Below are 18,203 nucleotides of genomic sequence, written 5' to 3' on the forward strand. Positions count from 1 at the left end.
CACCGTTAATATGTTAATACTGTTAGAGAGAGATAAAAAATATGTTCCGACATGCATTACAGCAACCAACTTTAGAAAAATGTATTTCTTACCTTATAGGATAGGGAATTTCATATTTCCCTAGTTTCGCCTCCCCTTCATCCTTCATTGGTGTTTGTATCAGTTTGTAATAAATAGATGTTTGTGTCATCTAGCGTCATGTAACTAATTTGATAAAAATAAATATATTTTTGGCCATTTAAAAGGCAATGTCGCGAGTTTTTGCGTTTCTGTGTTTGGAAATATCGAAAAACAATTAAATACGATGTGGAAATGCCGTGCTTTCGGCATCTCAACGATACAAAATAACGAACTATGATTTATCTAGTGTTGTTCCAAAATGGTGGGAGTTTGTTTTTGGGTTTTCTATGTGGTTTTATTATCTAGTTCTACGAGTTTTGCTAAATCCAAATGTGCACATTATTGCTCGTGTCTGAATACTTTTGTGGATTGTCGAAACCCTGATGGATTAAATCAAGTACCTAATGACATCCCTGAATGGGCAGTCCACTTGTAAGTAGAGCATATTTTGTCATATATGGTTATACATTCAGAAACACTTAATACATTTCTCACTGCTATTACTCAACTGGTTTGGTTTTTAGGGATATCAACAAAAGCAAATTAAAGCATATTGAACCTCTGACTTTTCAACATTTAGAAAATTTAGAAGTTCTGAACCTGAAAAGAAACCAAATTGATACTCTCAAGGATGGAGCTTTTTATGGTTTAAAGAAGATTGGAAAGTTGTAAGTATATATCCTTATAATTAATATTATTCAACTCAAATAAAGTATATTATCAATATCACATTTTTATTGTTGTTAGAATTATTTAAGGAATTAACTGGAAGGATGTGTGTGATAGTGATTAGATTATAACTGGGATTAGAATAACTTATCTTTATGGCTTTATAATAACTAAGAAATGGTGTAATGAGAATATGTCAGGCAAGAGACAGGTTTATGTGTTGATAAGGAAGTAAAGTAGATTATTTAGGTATACAGGTTGTCTCAAATTTTTTGTAGTGTATAATTTTCTATTAACAAGTTTAGTGCACTGCTTCAATGTTATTTGATAGAGCAGGATACAAATACACTAGTTTTGCACTAAACTTATCAATGAAAAATGCCATAAGATACAATAGGTTTGGATTACAATCAAAACATAGAATATGAGACACAACATTTAGAATGTCCAGATTTTTGTAGAAACAATTTTATTAAATTTCTAAAATTACCACATAAAATTCATATTTGTCTTAAAATACTCAACAGTATTTAGGGGTTACTTCTTGATTTATGGTAAGTATTTGTAATAGTTATAGGGCTTCAACTCACTTAGATAGTAAAATAGTTTCTACTTTTTATTGGTCTGGTTATTGTAGGTTACAAGTTACTATTTTTATTTAACTTAATAAAACTTAAGAAAGTTGAGTTCTTAAATACTGCCTTCTGGTGGCTGTGGTACACACCACCACAAATCTGTCAGAAAGAAGAAATAATTCTGTCTCCATTCTTACTACCTGAGTTGGGTTGTGCAGAGACAATTGCAGCTAGGTATATAATAAGCTTTAGATACTTACAGGAAGAGTGAGCAGAGTTATCTTTCCAGTGCCTCTACAATTTGTTGAGTGGACTCTGAGGTTGCCCTATGAATGAATTTAGTTTGTGCCAACTGATATAGAATAAAAAATAAAAATTCAGTAGTGCTCTGTAGCTTTTTTGTCCTACTTATTTTTGTTAGTTAGTGTTAACAATGCTAGTAACATACATAACACTTATTATCCCTGCAATGTCATGACAATTCTATTTTGCAATATTTGGAGATGTTTGTCTCTATACAGGTTGTTCTTTGCAATATGACCCTGCACTAAACCAGAAAAAGCTAAGATATTGTGACATTTCAAAATGTAAAATTTTTATTCAAATGTTCATCATCAATTTACAATAATCAGTTAAAAAATATAATAATATACAGCTCCAAATTCTACTATTAAACCAAATATTCATTAACTGGTTTGACACTGGTAAAATGTAGTTTCCAAATTAAGAAAAATTTCAGTTGTAAACCGCTCAACCAACATTTTTATTTTATAGGATGTTAGACAACAACCAAGTAACTGTAATCAGCAAAAGTTGGCTATATGGTCTAGAGTCCCTGAAAGAACTCTCTTTAAGTCACAATAAAATTACTCAGATTCATGATGATGCTTGGGAGTTTTGTAGTACCCTGACAGTGCTGTAAGTTTTTGAATTTTATTTCTTTACTTACTTTATCTTATTTACATTTTTTAGGGATCTGTCATATAACCGCTTAAATGTGATTAAAGAAGACACTTTTAAAAGCCTAAACAGTTTACAAAAGTTAGTGTTGAACAATAATAACATTGCTATTATTCGAGATCAGGCTTTTTTCCATTTAGCCAAGCTAAGGATACTGTAAGTGGTTTTTTGTAATTAAGTTTTCGCCGCTGCTCAGTATTGACTTGGCTTTAAAGGTTTAAATTTATCTTTTTCTGTACTTAAGTCATTTAATATAAGCAAGGATTTTAAACCCATGCAACATCAGCTAAGTGTGACTTGTTTTAACTGGAATAAACTGTATAAATTAATATTATTGACATTTTTAGACACTTTAACTATAATAAAATCTCCTGGACCATAGAAGATGCTAAAGGAGCTTTCCAAGGGCTGTCTGAGCTACTTAAATTTACTTTAATAGGAAATAATATTAAATCTATCAATTCTGAAGCATTTTTGGGTCTGAAAAATGTAGTTTATATAAACTTAGACAAAAACAACATTACATCTATACACAATGATACTTTTAATCAAGTTCCTGCTTTAAAAGTGAGTTTGATAAAAAGAATCTATACCAGATTTTGACTCTAATTGGTAAATTTGCAGCAACTAGTCATCAAAACATCAAGTATGCTTTGCGACTGTAACTTGTTATGGTTTCTTGAATGGTTGAATGATAAGCATTTAGATGTCAGTGCCACTTGCGCTTATCCTGAGTGGTTAATGGGTAAATCGATTGTTGAGGTGAACAAGAGCAGCTTAACTTGTGGTTTGTACATTATCGCGTTGGCGAAATAATAGTGTTTTTAAAAAGTCTTTATTTATAGTTGAAGTGCTCAAACCCAGACTTATCGAAGAGCCCGACACAGAAATAATGGCTTTAAAAGGTGAAAGTGTCTCGCTCAATTGTAAAGCCCGTTCTAGCTCCACTAACAATATGACATTTATTTGGAAAAAAGACAATGCGGAACTACTTAACGCTAATATTATCGTGAAGTCAAAAATAGATTCAGACGGAAAATCAATGGAGAGCGTATCAGAATTAAAGTTGCTAGCGGTGGAGCATTCACACGCAGGAAAATACCAATGTATCGTTAGCAACAATTACGGAATAACATATTCCCAACAGTCCACTATAGCAGTATTAGTTTTTCCTACGTTTCGTAAAAAACCAAAGAACATAGAGGTCGAGGCTGGAGAGATGGTCAAGTTGGAATGTGCTGCTGCTGGAGAGCCACCTCCTGAAATTGCGTGGAACAAAGATGGTGGAAATGATTTTCCTGCAGCCCGTGAACGCAGAATGCACGTTTTACACGGGGATGATGCATTCTTTATTACAAATTCTAGATTGACAGATTCTGGAATTTATAGTTGTACCGCACATAACACTGCTGGTACTGTTTCTGCCGATGCACGCGTTGAGGTTTGTTGGTGTAATTTGTAGTGGACAAATGATTACTTATTTTTTTTCACGCGGTACTTTTTATAAATTTTTATAAATTTCAAAACATCAAATGAACTAAATTACTTATTTTGTACTGTGTTGTGTTACATTATTATTTGTTTCCTTATTGTAGTTTGTCCACTCATATCTTCTTTTTATACGGCAGGAAATAATAGGTAGTTTTTCAGATCGTTCAAAAACCTCAATTGGCTAATAGACCCGAAGATCGAGAACTGGCAGCTGGAGAACCTATAGTATTGAAGTGTATGGCTCAAGGAGTGCCTAAACCTACTGTAACTTGGTTTAAGGTATTTATATAGTATTTAATTTTAAATGTGGTATTTATTAAATTATTGTAGGATGGAGACCCTATCGTCCCTACGGAAAGGCACTTCTTTATCGCCGAAAATCAGCTTATTATAATAACCGATTCAATCCACAATGACACGGGAGTATACGAGTGCCATTTAAATAACTCCCGTGGTGGTATAGTGGGTAAAAGCAGAGTCATAATCAAACCTAGTAAGAACTTGCTTTTCTACGGAATGTTGTTTGCATTAATCTGTTTCTTATTATTTTAGATGTTTTAGATTCCAACAACATGATGGGCATTATAATAATAACGGTGGTCTGTTGTGCAGTATTCACCTCAATTGTTTGGGTCGCCATAATCTATCAAACCCGTAAGCCTTCAAAATCTACAGATCCCAGTGCATTTGCAGGGACGGAGTTGACAGACATTCACGCTGATTGCGTTTCGGATAAATCATCTTGCAAAGACAGTGGAACTGGCGATTCAGCCAGGCGATCTAGTGAAGATTTTGCCGAGTTTAATACTCTCCTGCACTGTCCTAGGTCAGACCATGATCGGCCTGTAAGTCAAGTGGAATTAGCCGAAACAGGCGAATGAAGTTCAGTTGACTTGGACTGTTCCTGGTATGCTTTAAATTATTTCACTGGTTACGTGCAAGAATTCTATTTTAGGAGTTTTAAATTTGGTTAGAGTTGTACTGATCGTAGTGGCTGTGAGACGTGGTCTTTAAAATTAACGCGACTAAATTGGTTGACTGACAAATTCCTGAAAGGAATTCTTGTACAAACTGCTTGTACTTGAAATATTACATGTTATTATGATGCTTCCGTAGGCTCATTCTGGTACGTTTTGGTAATTAGTTTTAGTCGTTACCCTTGCCAAATAGATACAAATTCGATTTTGTTTAGGATTGGTCATTTTTCTTGCTGAATAGCGTGACTGTATTTGCTTTGTTAAAGTGCAAATACTTTATGACAGAGTTTGAATTTGTTGTTTTTGCCTTGTAAACAAAGTTTACAAATTGTATTAAAAATAGTGATTATCACTGTATAACAAAAACCAGTAGTCAACTTGGTAACGAAGGGTAGTATCTCAATGTTGTTTAAATTTTAGCCTTTGACAAGTTTGAGCTTAAATCATAACATTTGCAAAATTACCGAATGAAATCTAGCCGGTATAACAAACAATCCATCTTCAAAAACCAGTTTTGAGTCTACCAATGTTTTATTTGTTTTCCTGGGTGTTCTTATAATTGATTTTCTTTGTTATAAGCACGACAAATAGACATGTCTAGCAAACCAGTATGAGATAATGCAAATATGAGAAAAAAACGACCTTGTAAAGCTGTGCTTGACCACGAATTACAAAAGTGAGAAACTCATTGCCTCTGTTGTATTTTAAAGCCAAAGCAGGAGAGTACTCTCTTACAATGAAATCCGCGTGTGTGATATCGTTTTTACTTATTTTATTTATTGTTTGGTGTGATGGTGTTGGGAACAACACTAAAGGCAGGTATAAAATATTTGATTTAATTGCAGTCAAATGACCAATCCATTTAAACTGAAAACGTATTAAAGCATGTTCTAGTTGGTTTTGTACGCTTATTTCAATAGGACAAATTAATTTAGAGGGCTTACATAGTACTGAGTTTCACTGAGTTCCTTCTTCTAGACATCTAATAATTAAAGCATCTAATATTAAGCAACTTAAACGAATGCTTTTGGCTCCCAAAAATGGTGTAGTTAATCTTTTGTTGGTTACATTAGGCGGCTCTGTAAATAAATATTTTATATTCTTAGTTCCTGTGTTAAGTTTGACCTGTTAGAAGGCGTTTACTTTTTTAAGTTTTGTACCTTGTGATATTATTTAAAGAGGTATTATCTTTCTGTTCTGTTTCTGTTTTTTGTGTAAAGTAGCTACCATAGGGAATGTCTTTGTTTCCTGTATGTTTTCTTTAAATATAGACTGCGTCTGTGATAATATTTATATGAGTACTTGAGTAGTATGGTCAATATAAAATCAGTTTTAAGCTCATAGTCTCTTTAAAGTATTTTTCTTTTTGCAGTGAATTTTCACTTGACTTTTGTTTTATAAAATTAGCTCAATATTTAGGGAAGTTCAGTGTTATTAACCAAACCACGTCAGCTTATTCAAGATTCTTTTGAAGCCATTTGTAAGACACTGGTTTCTGAATAAAACAAGTATGTCATTTTGAATTGAAACGTGCTGTGAAGTATGTTTTACTATATTCTACTCCCTAAAGTTATCTAACCACTTTACATAGATAAAACACTTTCCACGTTACTACAAGGTAGCCATTTTAACACTTATAATTACAGACACAGTCTATATTTAATACTACTTATTGGACCAGTCTCTATATGTTTTACTTATAAGTATTATTTTTCCTTTATGTATGTAGCCATTTTAGAGGTGTTACATTCATAAGATAACTGGTGGTAGCTGTCGATTTTAACTCACAAGCTTTAATCAGGATAGGTTATCTTAAGTTTTGAATGTAGACCCGAAAATTGTACAACTATATATTAATTCCTTATATTATTAAGTGTTTAATGAATGTGCTCTATTTATTTAAACCGTGCGCATGTGACTGTTGATTGAGTGATGATAGATGTTAAGCCTTATTAGCTAAAGCTGCAGAAGTACATACTTTAAAACTTCACCCTTAAAATTGTTTTAGTTATATATACAAGAGTATTGTTTTTGTTTTTCATTTACACACACTCCGATGACATAGTATTATTATTGTGATGACGTATTTTTCTCCAAAATAAACTACTCTGCCTCTCAAACTTTTATTTTTATTTAAACTGTTTTATTTTATGTTACACAAAATACACTGCATACAAAAAATGCAAGCATGTGTAATTCTGTTAGAGTAGAATCGGTGTACTAGCCTTAAGCCCCCGTAAATTACTATATAATGTTTAATCTTAATCCTCCATTTGATATGTCGCAGATCAATAATATTAGACATCAATTTGTACAAACACCAAGTCATCGTGTTCATCCTACTTAAATGGTTAAGAGAAAATAATTCCGCATCTAAAATCGCGTTAATCAAGCATATTACTAACTTCCAGCTAATCATCTGGTAAAATTTCAGTACCGATTTTTCGTCTACCTGCCTGTTTTTAAGTGGTTCCGGTATTTGCATTTGCGTGTTATTAGTTTGGTAATCAGAGATGTTAACCTACCGTGAAAAATTAAAAACCAAATTTTGCTGTATAATTCCGACCGACGTCACTTCTAGTTGAGTACTACTTAAAACTTTTATCATTCGGCACCCGAAAAGGTAATATTGTAGTAGGGCTTCAATTTTAATTCTGTTTTCGATACAGATTATAACATTAGTTGAAATATGTGCTAGAGTTTTCACCTTAATTGAGTGAAGTTATACCATAAATAAAAGCTGTAAAGATGACGGCACAACCATCTAAACGTAAGTATATAAGTGAATAATTAAGGGTTACGCAACATTAATTATTACAGTTGTGACTTTGTTATTTATTCAAAATGATCTCTCTAACAATTTAACAAGAACCATAAAGTACAGATGGATTTCACTCCAAATTAGTACAAGATCCGGTGTTATTGATGACTGTTTTTATGATATGTACCAAGCTAAGTGACCAGTCACTTTTGTAATAATAATTAAAATACAACATAGCAAAAATTAAAAAAAAAAAATATATACCGCTCCACGATGTTTCGGATAAAAATGTTTACTTAATTATAGAATGAATCAACATTTTAGTGAATGGGAAAGTAAGTTCAAAAATGCGTGATTTTTTTCTCCAGTTATGAATTTCAAAAATAATTTAAATTTTTTTATATTTATTTATTTTCAAATTTTTACAAGCTTTTTGCAATTTCTAGAATTTACGTCAAATATTTGAATATATTTTTATATAACCGGTAGGTCTCCAATGTTGTATATTCAGAAAGTTCAATTATTTTGATGTCTTTAATTTAGGAAATTATCGAGAGAATTCCCTTACCTTGACGTATTTTGAACCACTTGGCAACCTAGTTTGTAGGTTTTGTCAACAAAGTCAAAATCATATGATAGGCGATGTAAAATGTTTGTTTATATAACACTTCTCTTAATTGGCTTTCTCTAAAAAATGTTAATATAAATCTGGAAGTAAGAATATTAAGACCTAAATTGCGTTAAATAATTTGTTTTAATTTTAAATGAAAGGGTTAAAACTGATGTTCCAGACACTCACAGGTGTTTTAGAAAAAACTTAAGCTCTCGGATTAATAATGAGTACCCAGACCCAGTACTGCTAGGTGTATGTTTGGTTGCCGGCAAAAGTGAGTAAACATTCATTTTTTGCCTAACATTTAACGTGGTTCCAGTCGAAAATAGAAGTACTCCAAATTTTAGCAATGCCCTTTTTGCCTGTAAATACTAAAACAATGCTTGATAAATGCGAGTTGTGTAAAGTGGAAAATTTAGCGTCTTGTAGTAAGTAATAAATGTAAATTTTAACAGGCACAACATAATAATTTTAGAGGCGGGAACAATTTAAACCTTCTTCGCATGGCCTGATACTTAACCTAACCTTGAACTAATGAAAATTGTGTTTTAAGTGTGTTATTGAAATCAGAATGAAAGTCAACTGATTATTTAGTGTTAGAACCTTTTTTCGCTTCATTCCGGTAACACAAAGCAATAAAGTAACTACTGTTTTCATTCCATTAGTACGTAATACAAACATGTCTTCTCGTCCATTTTTAGAGTGTACTGATGGTATATTTTACTAGTTTTTTTAATGAAATCATTTAGGATTGATCAATTTATTGTTATTTTTCCGTAGAAAACTCGGAAGTGTGTCTGGCTTTATACAGAAAGTCTCTAAAAGCTATTGACTTGGATCATGAAGGGACCCATTTTGATGGACAGTATCCCCATATATTTGTCACTCTGGGGGCATCGGTAAGTCAACTATTGTACTGTTTTTATTTAAGGTTGTAGCTGTGAAGTGCTATTTATGTTCCTGAGGTGCTCAAACATTTTTAGTTTGACCAATTTCTAGTTTATTTAAAAAAAACATCTTCAACAACTTGTCTCAAACTAGTTTAGTTATCTTTGGTAAAGGTCATCTTCAAGGTTTATTTTTGCTTGCTATTTTATGGCAAGGTTAGTTAAAGAACTACTATTGAGGATGACTTGTTAAAAAAGTATAGGTTAAGTAAGGATGTTCTTAAATTTTAATGTTTTCTTTAGATAATATTTATATAACAGAACTTTTATCAATAGACATTACTATATGGATAGTGCATATCTTAAAGAAACAACAGTTAACTTTGTAAAACTGGACAAGTCATGCTAAAAGTTTCTTAGTAATATACATAATGTGGTGTATCTTATTTGATTAGCATATTTCAAACAAAAGCTTAGTTTGAACATTGCAAATTATAACAATGCAACATTGTGTCTTATCAACAAATGAAGAAAAAATGTTATAGAAATAATTAAATAATGATTAATTTTCTGTAGTGAAAATGAAATGAGTCCCTGGCCTCAACATACAGTGATGGTAATGATGAAACATAGAAAATTAAACCATTAATATAAATAGGTAAAAATAAAAATTAGGTAAGCATGTGTTGTTGTGCTTTTTTTATATTTTCTTGACTTTTGGTGACCATATTTTGGGTGGTCATTGAAAATTAAACTGTAATGTGTTCAGCAGAGCTGGGAAACTATATTAAACAGTTAAAAATATGTAAATAAAATAGCCATTTAAATAATATTGATACCAGTATCTAAGATAATTTTCTAAATACTAAAAAAACTTGTCTTAACTACTTGCTAATTAATATGTTATCTTGTAAGTATTTTGAATAATTTTGAAGTATCCTAGTTTTATCACATCTTAATTTTAAAATATTTTTATCATTCAATGACTGTCCACAACATTATATGGTCACAAACTTTTCTGTTTAATTTTGAATAGGCCACCTTAATAACAAGGCACAAAACATTTTGTGTGTGAGGCTTTATTGACATATTGTTGTTTTATTATAGTAGCTAACAAAATTTAGCTCTGCTGTTTATTTACATTTTGATATAAGTATTACTGCAATTGTTCTTCAGGCCTAAACTTTGTGATAGTTTATTAGAGCATAAAGTATATTGAGGAATATAAAAGAGTGTGGACAAGATTGTTGTCATTAAGGAAGTCCATATATTATTATGGGGGTAGAGTTCAGTAGGGACTCAATATACAAGTATTTTGAGAAATAAGGTTTCTTATCAGTAGGACTATTCTTTTCTAGTAGTACTGAAATTTCTGAACCCCCTAGGTTCCTACTCAAAGGATTAATCAAAAGCCATGCTTAGCCTGAAATTTTTGCGCTTCTAAATTGCTTTGTTATTTCCTCACAAATCCTTTTGATACCCAGTATCTTACCAGCAAGTGAGGTAGTAGCTAAATTAATTATCATTTCTGATAGTAATTCAATTCCTCTTGCTACACCTTTACAGGTTGCTAGACTACCTGGAATGTAAGCTTTGACCCCTCATTTCTCTCCCATTGAAAATACAAGCAATATATGCTGTGTTTTGTTCACCCAGCAGCAAATACCTACACAAAACAAACTTTGCATATTAACACTAATTAACCCAAACTTCATCAAAATAATAGTTAATATGAATTTTCAAGGGTGACTTGGCGCGCAAGAAAATCTACCCAACCCTTTGGTGGCTTTACAGAGATAATCTAATACCATCAAATACTCACTTTATTGGATATGCTAGAAGTAACACGACAATACAAGACATTAAATCCAAATGTGAACCTTACATGAAAGTTAAAAAAGGCGAAGAGAAGCTTTATGAAGAGTTTTGGAAGTTGAATTATTACATTTCCGGAAAATACGATGTCAGAAGTGATTTTGAAAAGCTAAACCAAGAAATAAGTCAATATGAGAAGGGACCTATTGCAAACAGGTTGTTTTATCTGGCTTTACCTCCTTCCGTATTTGAAGACGTTACAGTTTTGATTAAAAACACTTGTATGGCTGAAAAGTATGTGTGATATGGAAAACTTGATAATTTTTTGAAAAAAATGTTTTTTAGAGGTTGGACTAGAATTATTATTGAAAAACCATTCGGAAGAGATTCCGCTTCGTCTCAAAAATTATCTGACCATTTATCTTCTTTGTTTGACGAGCATCAATTGTATCGTATTGATCATTATTTGGGGAAAGAAATGGTTCAAAATCTGATGACGCTTAGATTTGGAAATCGAATCTTTGGACCAGTGTGGAATCGCGATAATATTGCTTCAATACAAATTACTTTTAAAGAACCATTTGGAACCCAAGGAAGAGGCGGTTATTTTGACGAATTTGGAATTATAAGGGATATCATGCAGAACCACTTGTTGCAAATTTTGACTTTGGCTGCTATGGAAAAACCTGCTACGATTCACCCTGATGATATTCGTGATGAAAAAGTAAGTCTGCTTTTACGCACGGCTGTTCATCAAAATTATGTTAACAATTTTAGGTAAAAGTTTTAAAAAGTGTTAAAACTTTGACTCTCAATGATGTAGTACTTGGACAATACGTTGGCAATCCAGAAGGAGAGGGTGAAGCTAAAATTGGATATCTAGATGATCCTACAGTGCCCGCAGGTTCTGTTACTCCTACCTATGCTGCTGCGGTACTTAGAATAAATAATGAAAGGTGGGATGGTGTTCCCTTCATTTTAAAATGTGGCAAAGGTTAGTTGATATAGTGTTTTTGCAATTTTTTGTTGTTAATAGAAAGTACTTTCAGCTTTAAATGAAAGGAAAGCCGAAGTTCGAATCCAATTTGAAGACGTTCCTGGAGATATATTTGATGGAAAAGCTAAAAGAAACGAACTTGTTATTAGAGTTCAACCTGGAGAAGCTTTGTATGTTAAGCTTATGGTTAAGACCCCCGGAATGGCTTTTGATATGGAAGAAACTGAACTTGACCTAACTTATGGACATCGTTACGAGGTATTCCGAGTTATAAATAATAAAGCTAATGGTATACTTAAGTCCTTATTTTAGAATGTAAAACTTCCCGATGCGTACGAACGTTTGATTCTTGACGTGTTTTGCGGGTCGCAAATGCATTTTGTAAGGTCTGACGAACTTAGCGAAGCTTGGAGGATATTTACGCCTTTGTTGCATGAAATTGAAGGCAACCGCGTCCAACCAATTCCTTACACATTTGGCAGCCGAGGGCCGAAAGAGGCAGATGAGTTATTGAAAAAACATAACTTTAATTATACAGGTTCCTACAAGTGGTATAAATCGAACAAGTAGGAGAAAAGGTTATAGGGCACCAATATGCAATATACACATTCCCTTTATAAAGCATTTTTATATCAGAAGTTGTATTGTTTATTCTGAAATTTGTTATATGGTTTTGGTTTTTTACTTCCGAACTTATACTTGTTAATTAAATGAAATAAATTATTTTGTTTATTATTACTGTTTTTGAGTTTTGTTCCTAACAGTATTTTTTGTACATTAAAGGTAAAGAGCTGTAGGCAATCAATATAAACAGTATTTTTTATCTTGATAATGGACTTGATTAAAATTCTTTAAGCTATTTGAGAACTTACTTTACGCTATAGTCGATAGATGGCGCCACACAGCGTGAATTGACAGTAACCACCAGAAACTATTTCAAATTGTCATTAGTGTCATTTTTTAATTTTACTCCTGTCAGTTCTCTATTTGTCAAAAAAATTGAAACAGAAAAAGAAAACATGGGAATTTAAAAGTGCAATAATATCAAACAATCAAATTTTAAAATAGGTACATGATATTGTTTATTTGTTTAATTATCACCGGGCAAACTAGACAATTTGAAATGCCAGTCGACTGAAGGGACAATTTTAGGGTCCAATCAGTTTATTGCTACAAACTGGGGAGTATCAATGGAAAGGAATTTGATACAGTTAAAATTTCTTATTGGTAACAGAAAATTCAAACAGAAAGAATGTGTAGGAAGGGTCGTACTGAATCACTTATTAAAACAATTTGAGGCATTGCCATGGGTGTGAGAGTGAGATGTTTTAAAAAAACATGACTGAGGAAACAAGTAGATCAGATTGGGGATGTTTTCCCAAAGTTTCCAGTACATGGAGGACAGTATTTGGTACTTTAACATCTGCTAATCGTGTACACCCCTCCAATCCTATACCACCAAAAGATAGTGAATTTGTTGTAATTGAATCCAAAATTAAAATTCGAGTGATTCATTTAACTCCAGAAAAAGTTAGGCATTCATTGGTGATCAATCAAGGTGATTCCTCAAACTGCAGCTCTGTATCAGAGGAATATTGGTTTATGAAGAACAAACCATTGAGAAATACAACTTGTAGTTGTTCATTTAGGAGTTCTATGAGAAAGTCCTATCAAAATGTGATGAGCTTTAATGGGTCATTCAAAAAAGACAATCTATGTGATACAAGGTAAGTTTTCATATGGATTTTACTACATAACTGGAATGATATATTCTCCATTGATTTTATTTAAGTAGTAATAAAAACATTATTACTTTTTTGATATAGCCTGCATTCATTCAGTTATCAGTTTCAATCTTACTCTGCTAGCAGAACTCTGGCCCAATCTTTATTACATGATTGTCATTTTTTTAACAGATTTTGTAGTGAATAATCAACTTCAAAAATCATATTTTTAGACATTTTGATTCCTTTTGAAACCCTATATTCTATTAAAGTTAATTAGAAAAATAAGCACCATTTGGTAAAAAGTAGATAGGTTTACAAACTTTGTATTCTTGAATAACAATGCAATATTGATTTTCAGCTTAGGTGTAAGTGCTGAAAATAGTGCAACTGATAATGTAGAAAAATTTGCAGAAGAAATTGTGGAGGATATATTGAGTGAAGCTTTGAATGAATGTGCAGGAAGCAGAAATATTAATGGTTATGATAATCCTGCTTATGAGCAATCAGAAGTAGACAGTGTTGTTTTAAGAAGAAAAAGCATAGACAAACACAATGAGAAAAATGGAGAAATTTTGCACAATTCTAGTCTTGCAAATTTAAAAAATTGTGTTCACAATAGGCTTAAACCTCTTATAATGTTAATTCATGGCTTGGGCAGTACAGCAGATATATGGAATGTTTTAATGCACAATCTGTCTTTTAAAGGATTTGAAGTTGTTGCACCTGACCTACTTGGACATGGTTTAAGTTCAGCACCAAACAAAGCCTGTTTATATCAGTTTAAAAGTTTACTAACTCAAGTTATGTCTGTATTTGATTATTTTATGAAACAAGATGACAAAAGAAAGTGTATACTAATAGGACATTCTTATGGGTAATATTGCAGACCTTTATTAAATAACAGAAAAGTTTTAAATGTTGAATATGTTTAGATGCAGTTTAATAACAGCTTTGTATTCAAACAGAGCCACTAGAATTGCCCAATTAATTTTAATCAGTGGGGGAGGTCCTACTCCATTAGCCCCACCTGCTGACATGAATGATATTTCACCATATGGATGGGCACACAATCTATGTTATCCATTTATGTACTGTGGATTAAAGAGGTGAGTTTATATCAGTAAGTTGGTGTAAAAGATTAAAAAAAGACCATTTACAGAAGTTTCTTCTACTCATCAAGAGGCAAAAACTTTAGGTTTTGTCAGGAAGAATCCACAGTTCCACCACATTTAAAAGACTTTCTTATAAGGGGCCAGTACTGGCCTGAAGGAGATGCGTCTTTTCACAGGCGAATACTGGCTCCCACTTTGCTGGTACATGGTTTGCAGGATAAAAATGTAACTTTAGTGCAGGAATGCGAAATGGAAAGGGTGGGTTTATGCTTGTATTGTTTTTATGTATTTTATTATTTAGTTTTATTTTTATCAGACAATTCCCAGATCATTTCTAGAGCTAATTCCTGATGCAGGACATATGGCAATGTTAGAATCTCCAGAACATCTTATACATATGGTAGGTTGTTTTTTGGATATGTGGACGTGACATATCATTTATTTGAACTATGTTTTAATTAATAATTATACATATATGTAAAATTATCTATTTTTATAATGCATTGTTATGCTTGTACTATACAGTGCGTTTTTTTTAACGCACAACATAGGATTTTACGTGTTAAATTTTTAAGCCCATGTTATTTTGGAACTATATGTGTAAAACTTGACGAATGTGTCTTTAGTACCCTGAAGCTTAAGTAAGTTTACAAATTCGGTCTAAAAAGTGTTTACAAACTAGCAAAAAGTCAACTTTTTTCAAAAAGATTTTATTTTTCCATACTCCCTGTATGCATGGGAGGTGCTTGTTGTTTTTGATCCTGGCAGGGCAGGTAGAGTGACATATTTTTGACTCCATCACGGCCGGATATCTTTTGAATGTCAAAAGGGTATTTTATGATCGTTTGGGATACTGCTTGGCTTCAAAGGGATGTCACTTTGAACAATTCATTTAAAAAAAACACTTCTTTGCTATTTAACTTTCTTGATATAAAGTTAATATTCGCATTTTGACCACCCTGTTTTACTTTTCAAAAACTTTACCTGCTCCTTTCTCTGCCAGTATCAGAAACAACAAACACCTACCATACATACAAGGAGTATGGAAAAAAAGATGATTTCTTGCGAGTCTTTAATCACTTTTTAGAACGAAATTGTAAACCTACTTAAGCTTCACCTGTAGTTCCAAAATAACATGGTCTAACATGACCTTAAAAATGTAACACGTGAAATCCTATGTTGCGCGTTAAAAAAACGCACTGTATATATTTTTAGATGTTTTATATAGTGACTACTACTGCCAAATTTTAATTGATCAGTTAGTTCCTTAGCCTGGAACAAGTTTTGTATGTAGTGTTTATATATATTTTTATTGTGTTGATCAAAGTTTCATAAGTATACAGGGTGTTCCAGATTTGGATCATATAACATCACTTTCGTTTTTTAGATACACTTTTTGTATGCACTTTGACTGTAATGATTTATTACTTAGGTTTTCAAACAGTCTATTTGACTATTGAAAGCATTTACTTTTCACTGAACTAAAAATTTTATCAGATTTTGGTTGTGCTGTATAAAAATAATGCAATGTTGTCTGACATTTTTAATAATGGGGTTCTTCAAAGTGGATTATGTCAAAATTCAAAGTAAGACGGGATGACGTAATAATTAATAGAATATAATAAATAAGATGCTCTCTCTCACATTCAAATATCCCATTTTACTTTGATATTCACCTTACCTAATTATTGAAAAATTGCATGGTATGTCTTTGTACCCATTGAAAACCCTACTGGATAAACAAATTGCTTTTTTATTTAAATTTATACATAATTATTACTTCTGAAACACTTTGTATAACAATATGGTGGTTCATTGGTATGTACAAGGTTAATGTCAGCCACTCTGTATAGTAATTTTACTGCTATGGTTTTAAATTTATTATAATATGTATATAGATAAACCCAAGTATCAAATTTTACAAAAACGGGTAAGGGAAGTTGATTTGTGGTTTTTTTACTTGATTTATGAGAAAAAGACTTATTGGTATTGAGATATGTGCGATAAAAACTGAAAAAGACTCCGTCCATTTTTATATTACATAATTATACACAGATTTTAATCAAAATAAACATATTAAAATAAATATATATTTTTATTTAACAACTTTTCACGTAATTAATTTTTATAAAAAATGTGTTTTGTATATAAAATAATAAGTTTACAATTTCTGAGTCATTTCTGGTACAGCCTTAAATAAGTCAGCAACCAAGCCAAAATCAGCCACCTGGAAAATTGGTGCATCAGGATCTTTGTTGATAGCTACTATAGTCTTGCTGTCCTTCATTCCAGCTAAATGTTGGATTGCTCCAGATATACCCACAGCAATGTATAGGTCCTGAATTAGAAAAGTTGTCTTTCATGTCTATGACTAATTGCTAATATGAACTGTAGGTACTTACAGGAGCCACAATTTTTCCAGTTTGACCAACTTGCAGGTCATTTGGCACATATCCAGCATCTACTGCAGCTCTAGATGCACCAACTGCTGCATTAAGCTTGTCAGCCAGATCATAAAGCAGTTTGAAGTTATCTCCAGACTTTAGACCCCTTCCTAAAAAAAACTTTTATTATGATTTTGCCAACAACTTACAGTAGTGATACATACCTCCACTAACAACCACTTTAGCACTAGTAAGTTCTGGTCTATCAGACTTACTCAATTCTTGGCTAATAAAACTAGTAAGTTGTGTGTCACATCCGTCAGCACTTAATTTCTCTACAGCAGCAGATCCACCCTCCAATTTAGCTGGCTCAAAACTAGTCCCTCTTACAGTAAGAACTTTTACAGGATCTAATGCTTCTAGAGTTTGTATAGCGTTGCCTGCATAAATGCTTCTGATAAAAGTATTTGAAGACTTTATGCCAATCACATCAGATATGGGAGAAACATCCAGTTTTGCTGCCACTCTTGGCAAGATAGACTTGCCAAATGATGATGCTGGGGCCACAATGTGTGTGAATTTAAATTGATTTTGAGTAGCTACTATTAGGGCTGTTATATTTTCAGCTACAAAACCCTTAAAGGCATCATTTTCAGCCACTAGAATCTTGGATAACCCTTCAACTTTTGCAAGCTGATCAGCTGCAGGCCCACACTTAGTTCCTGCTAATAAAACTGATATCTCACCACCAAGTTTTTTAGCTGCAGTCAATGCGTTTTGGGTTATTGGTAGGAGCGACTCGTTATTATGTTCGGCTACCAGAAGGGTACTTTGGTACCTCTGAAATTGCCTAGTAAACTGTAAGGAAAAAGGTTTGTAGAAGTGCAATTTTTATATTGTAATTTAACACCTACCTTCCGGGAAAACTGTCTGGAGAACATTTTGTACTTACTATACAAAAGTCAAAGTATGTATAAGTTCTACAACTACTTAAGTAAATAGGGTCAAAGTACAACAAATAAATTTTTAATTCCAAAAAGAAAACAAATTTACACTTTAGTACAGTTTTGTGTAAGGCTGGTTGCCTACTATCTAGTCAGCTGTTCTAATCTTAA

The 18,203-nt window shown here is 32.4% G+C and overlaps 4 protein-coding genes across 8 annotated transcripts; 3 read left to right on the top strand and 1 right to left on the bottom strand.

Annotated features, from left to right (window-relative positions):
* The first annotated feature begins 136 nt into the window (after positions 1-136).
* lbk (leucine-rich repeats and immunoglobulin-like domains protein lambik) lies at positions 137-6,912 on the top strand. 2 transcript variants are annotated; one of them, XR_014180888.1, is made up of 11 exons: positions 137-552; positions 645-788; positions 2,139-2,282; positions 2,337-2,480; positions 2,672-2,891; positions 2,949-3,111; positions 3,170-3,765; positions 3,975-4,094; positions 4,146-4,308; positions 4,368-6,215; positions 6,267-6,912. XR_014180888.1 is itself a non-coding variant. In XM_081994184.1 (10 exons), the coding sequence occupies exons 1-10, from the start codon at positions 380-382 to the stop codon at positions 4,694-4,696; spliced, it is 2,196 nt and encodes a 731-aa protein (XP_081850310.1). In that variant the 5' UTR covers positions 137-379; the 3' UTR covers positions 4,697-6,912. The 2 variants fall into 2 exon arrangements, 1 of the variants encoding a protein (XP_081850310.1); XM_081994184.1 differs by having other exon boundaries at positions 4,368-6,912.
* Positions 5,476-12,600, top strand: Zw (glucose-6-phosphate 1-dehydrogenase Zw). Of its 4 annotated transcripts, none has more exons than XM_081994186.1 (7): positions 5,476-5,607; positions 8,947-9,065; positions 10,798-11,162; positions 11,214-11,592; positions 11,646-11,862; positions 11,918-12,123; positions 12,178-12,600. In XM_081994186.1, the coding sequence occupies exons 1-7, from the start codon at positions 5,529-5,531 to the stop codon at positions 12,433-12,435; spliced, it is 1,623 nt and encodes a 540-aa protein (XP_081850312.1). In that variant the 5' UTR covers positions 5,476-5,528; the 3' UTR covers positions 12,436-12,600. The 4 variants fall into 4 exon arrangements, with proteins under 4 accessions (XP_081850312.1, XP_081850314.1, XP_081850311.1 ...); XM_081994188.1 differs by lacking the exon at positions 5,476-5,607 and adding an exon at positions 7,167-7,562; XM_081994185.1 differs by lacking the exon at positions 5,476-5,607 and adding an exon at positions 8,437-8,594.
* A 251-nt stretch (positions 12,601-12,851) lies between these two features.
* Positions 12,852-16,790, top strand: LOC145739240 (protein ABHD8-like). The gene is made up of 5 exons (XM_081994692.1): positions 12,852-13,592; positions 13,951-14,466; positions 14,525-14,698; positions 14,752-14,962; positions 15,021-16,790. Exons 1-5 carry the CDS (start codon positions 13,204-13,206, stop codon positions 15,132-15,134), a joined length of 1,404 nt encoding a protein of 467 aa, XP_081850818.1. The 5' UTR covers positions 12,852-13,203; the 3' UTR covers positions 15,135-16,790.
* LOC145739242 (electron transfer flavoprotein subunit alpha, mitochondrial-like) lies at positions 16,781-18,163 on the bottom strand. Its single transcript, XM_081994696.1, has 4 exons — positions 18,003-18,163; positions 17,313-17,946; positions 17,107-17,258; positions 16,781-17,042 (listed from the first exon to the last, which is right to left on the bottom strand). The coding sequence occupies exons 1-4, from the start codon at positions 18,027-18,029 to the stop codon at positions 16,866-16,868; spliced, it is 990 nt and encodes a 329-aa protein (XP_081850822.1). The 5' UTR covers positions 18,030-18,163; the 3' UTR covers positions 16,781-16,865.
* Positions 18,164-18,203: the final 40 nt, after the last annotated feature.

This window comes from Ips typographus, linkage group LG16 (genome assembly GCF_016097725.1).
Source record: "Ips typographus isolate SLU linkage group LG16, UJ_Ityp_2.0, whole genome shotgun sequence".
NCBI lineage: Eukaryota > Metazoa > Arthropoda > Insecta > Coleoptera > Curculionidae > Ips > Ips typographus.

Coding starts and splice junctions, on each gene's coding strand:
- lbk (XM_081994184.1), top strand. CDS start 380: ATGGTGGGAGTTTGTTTTTGGGTTTTCTATGTGGTTTTATTATCTAGT. Junction 2,481..2,671: donor TTAGCCAAGCTAAGGATACT/GTAAGTGGTTTT, acceptor TGACATTTTTAG/ACACTTTAACTATAATAAAA. Junction 3,766..3,974: donor CTGCCGATGCACGCGTTGAG/GTTTGTTGGTGT, acceptor GTAGTTTTTCAG/ATCGTTCAAAAACCTCAATT.
- LOC145739240 (XM_081994692.1), top strand. CDS start 13,204: ATGACTGAGGAAACAAGTAGATCAGATTGGGGATGTTTTCCCAAAGTT. Junction 13,593..13,950: donor GACAATCTATGTGATACAAG/GTAAGTTTTCAT, acceptor ATTGATTTTCAG/CTTAGGTGTAAGTGCTGAAA. Junction 14,699..14,751: donor ATGTACTGTGGATTAAAGAG/GTGAGTTTATAT, acceptor GACCATTTACAG/AAGTTTCTTCTACTCATCAA.
- LOC145739242 (XM_081994696.1), bottom strand. CDS start 18,029: ATGTTCTCCAGACAGTTTTCCCGGAAG. Junction 17,947..18,002: donor CCAGACAGTTTTCCCGGAAG/GTAGGTGTTAAA, acceptor TTTTCCTTACAG/TTTACTAGGCAATTTCAGAG. Junction 17,259..17,312: donor TAAAGTGGTTGTTAGTGGAG/GTATGTATCACT, acceptor AGTTTTTTTTAG/GAAGGGGTCTAAAGTCTGGA.
- Zw (XM_081994186.1), top strand. CDS start 5,529: ATGAAATCCGCGTGTGTGATATCGTTTTTACTTATTTTATTTATTGTT. Junction 5,608..8,946: donor TGTTGGGAACAACACTAAAG/GCAGGTATAAAA, acceptor ATTTTTCCGTAG/AAAACTCGGAAGTGTGTCTG. Junction 11,163..11,213: donor AACACTTGTATGGCTGAAAA/GTATGTGTGATA, acceptor AATGTTTTTTAG/AGGTTGGACTAGAATTATTA.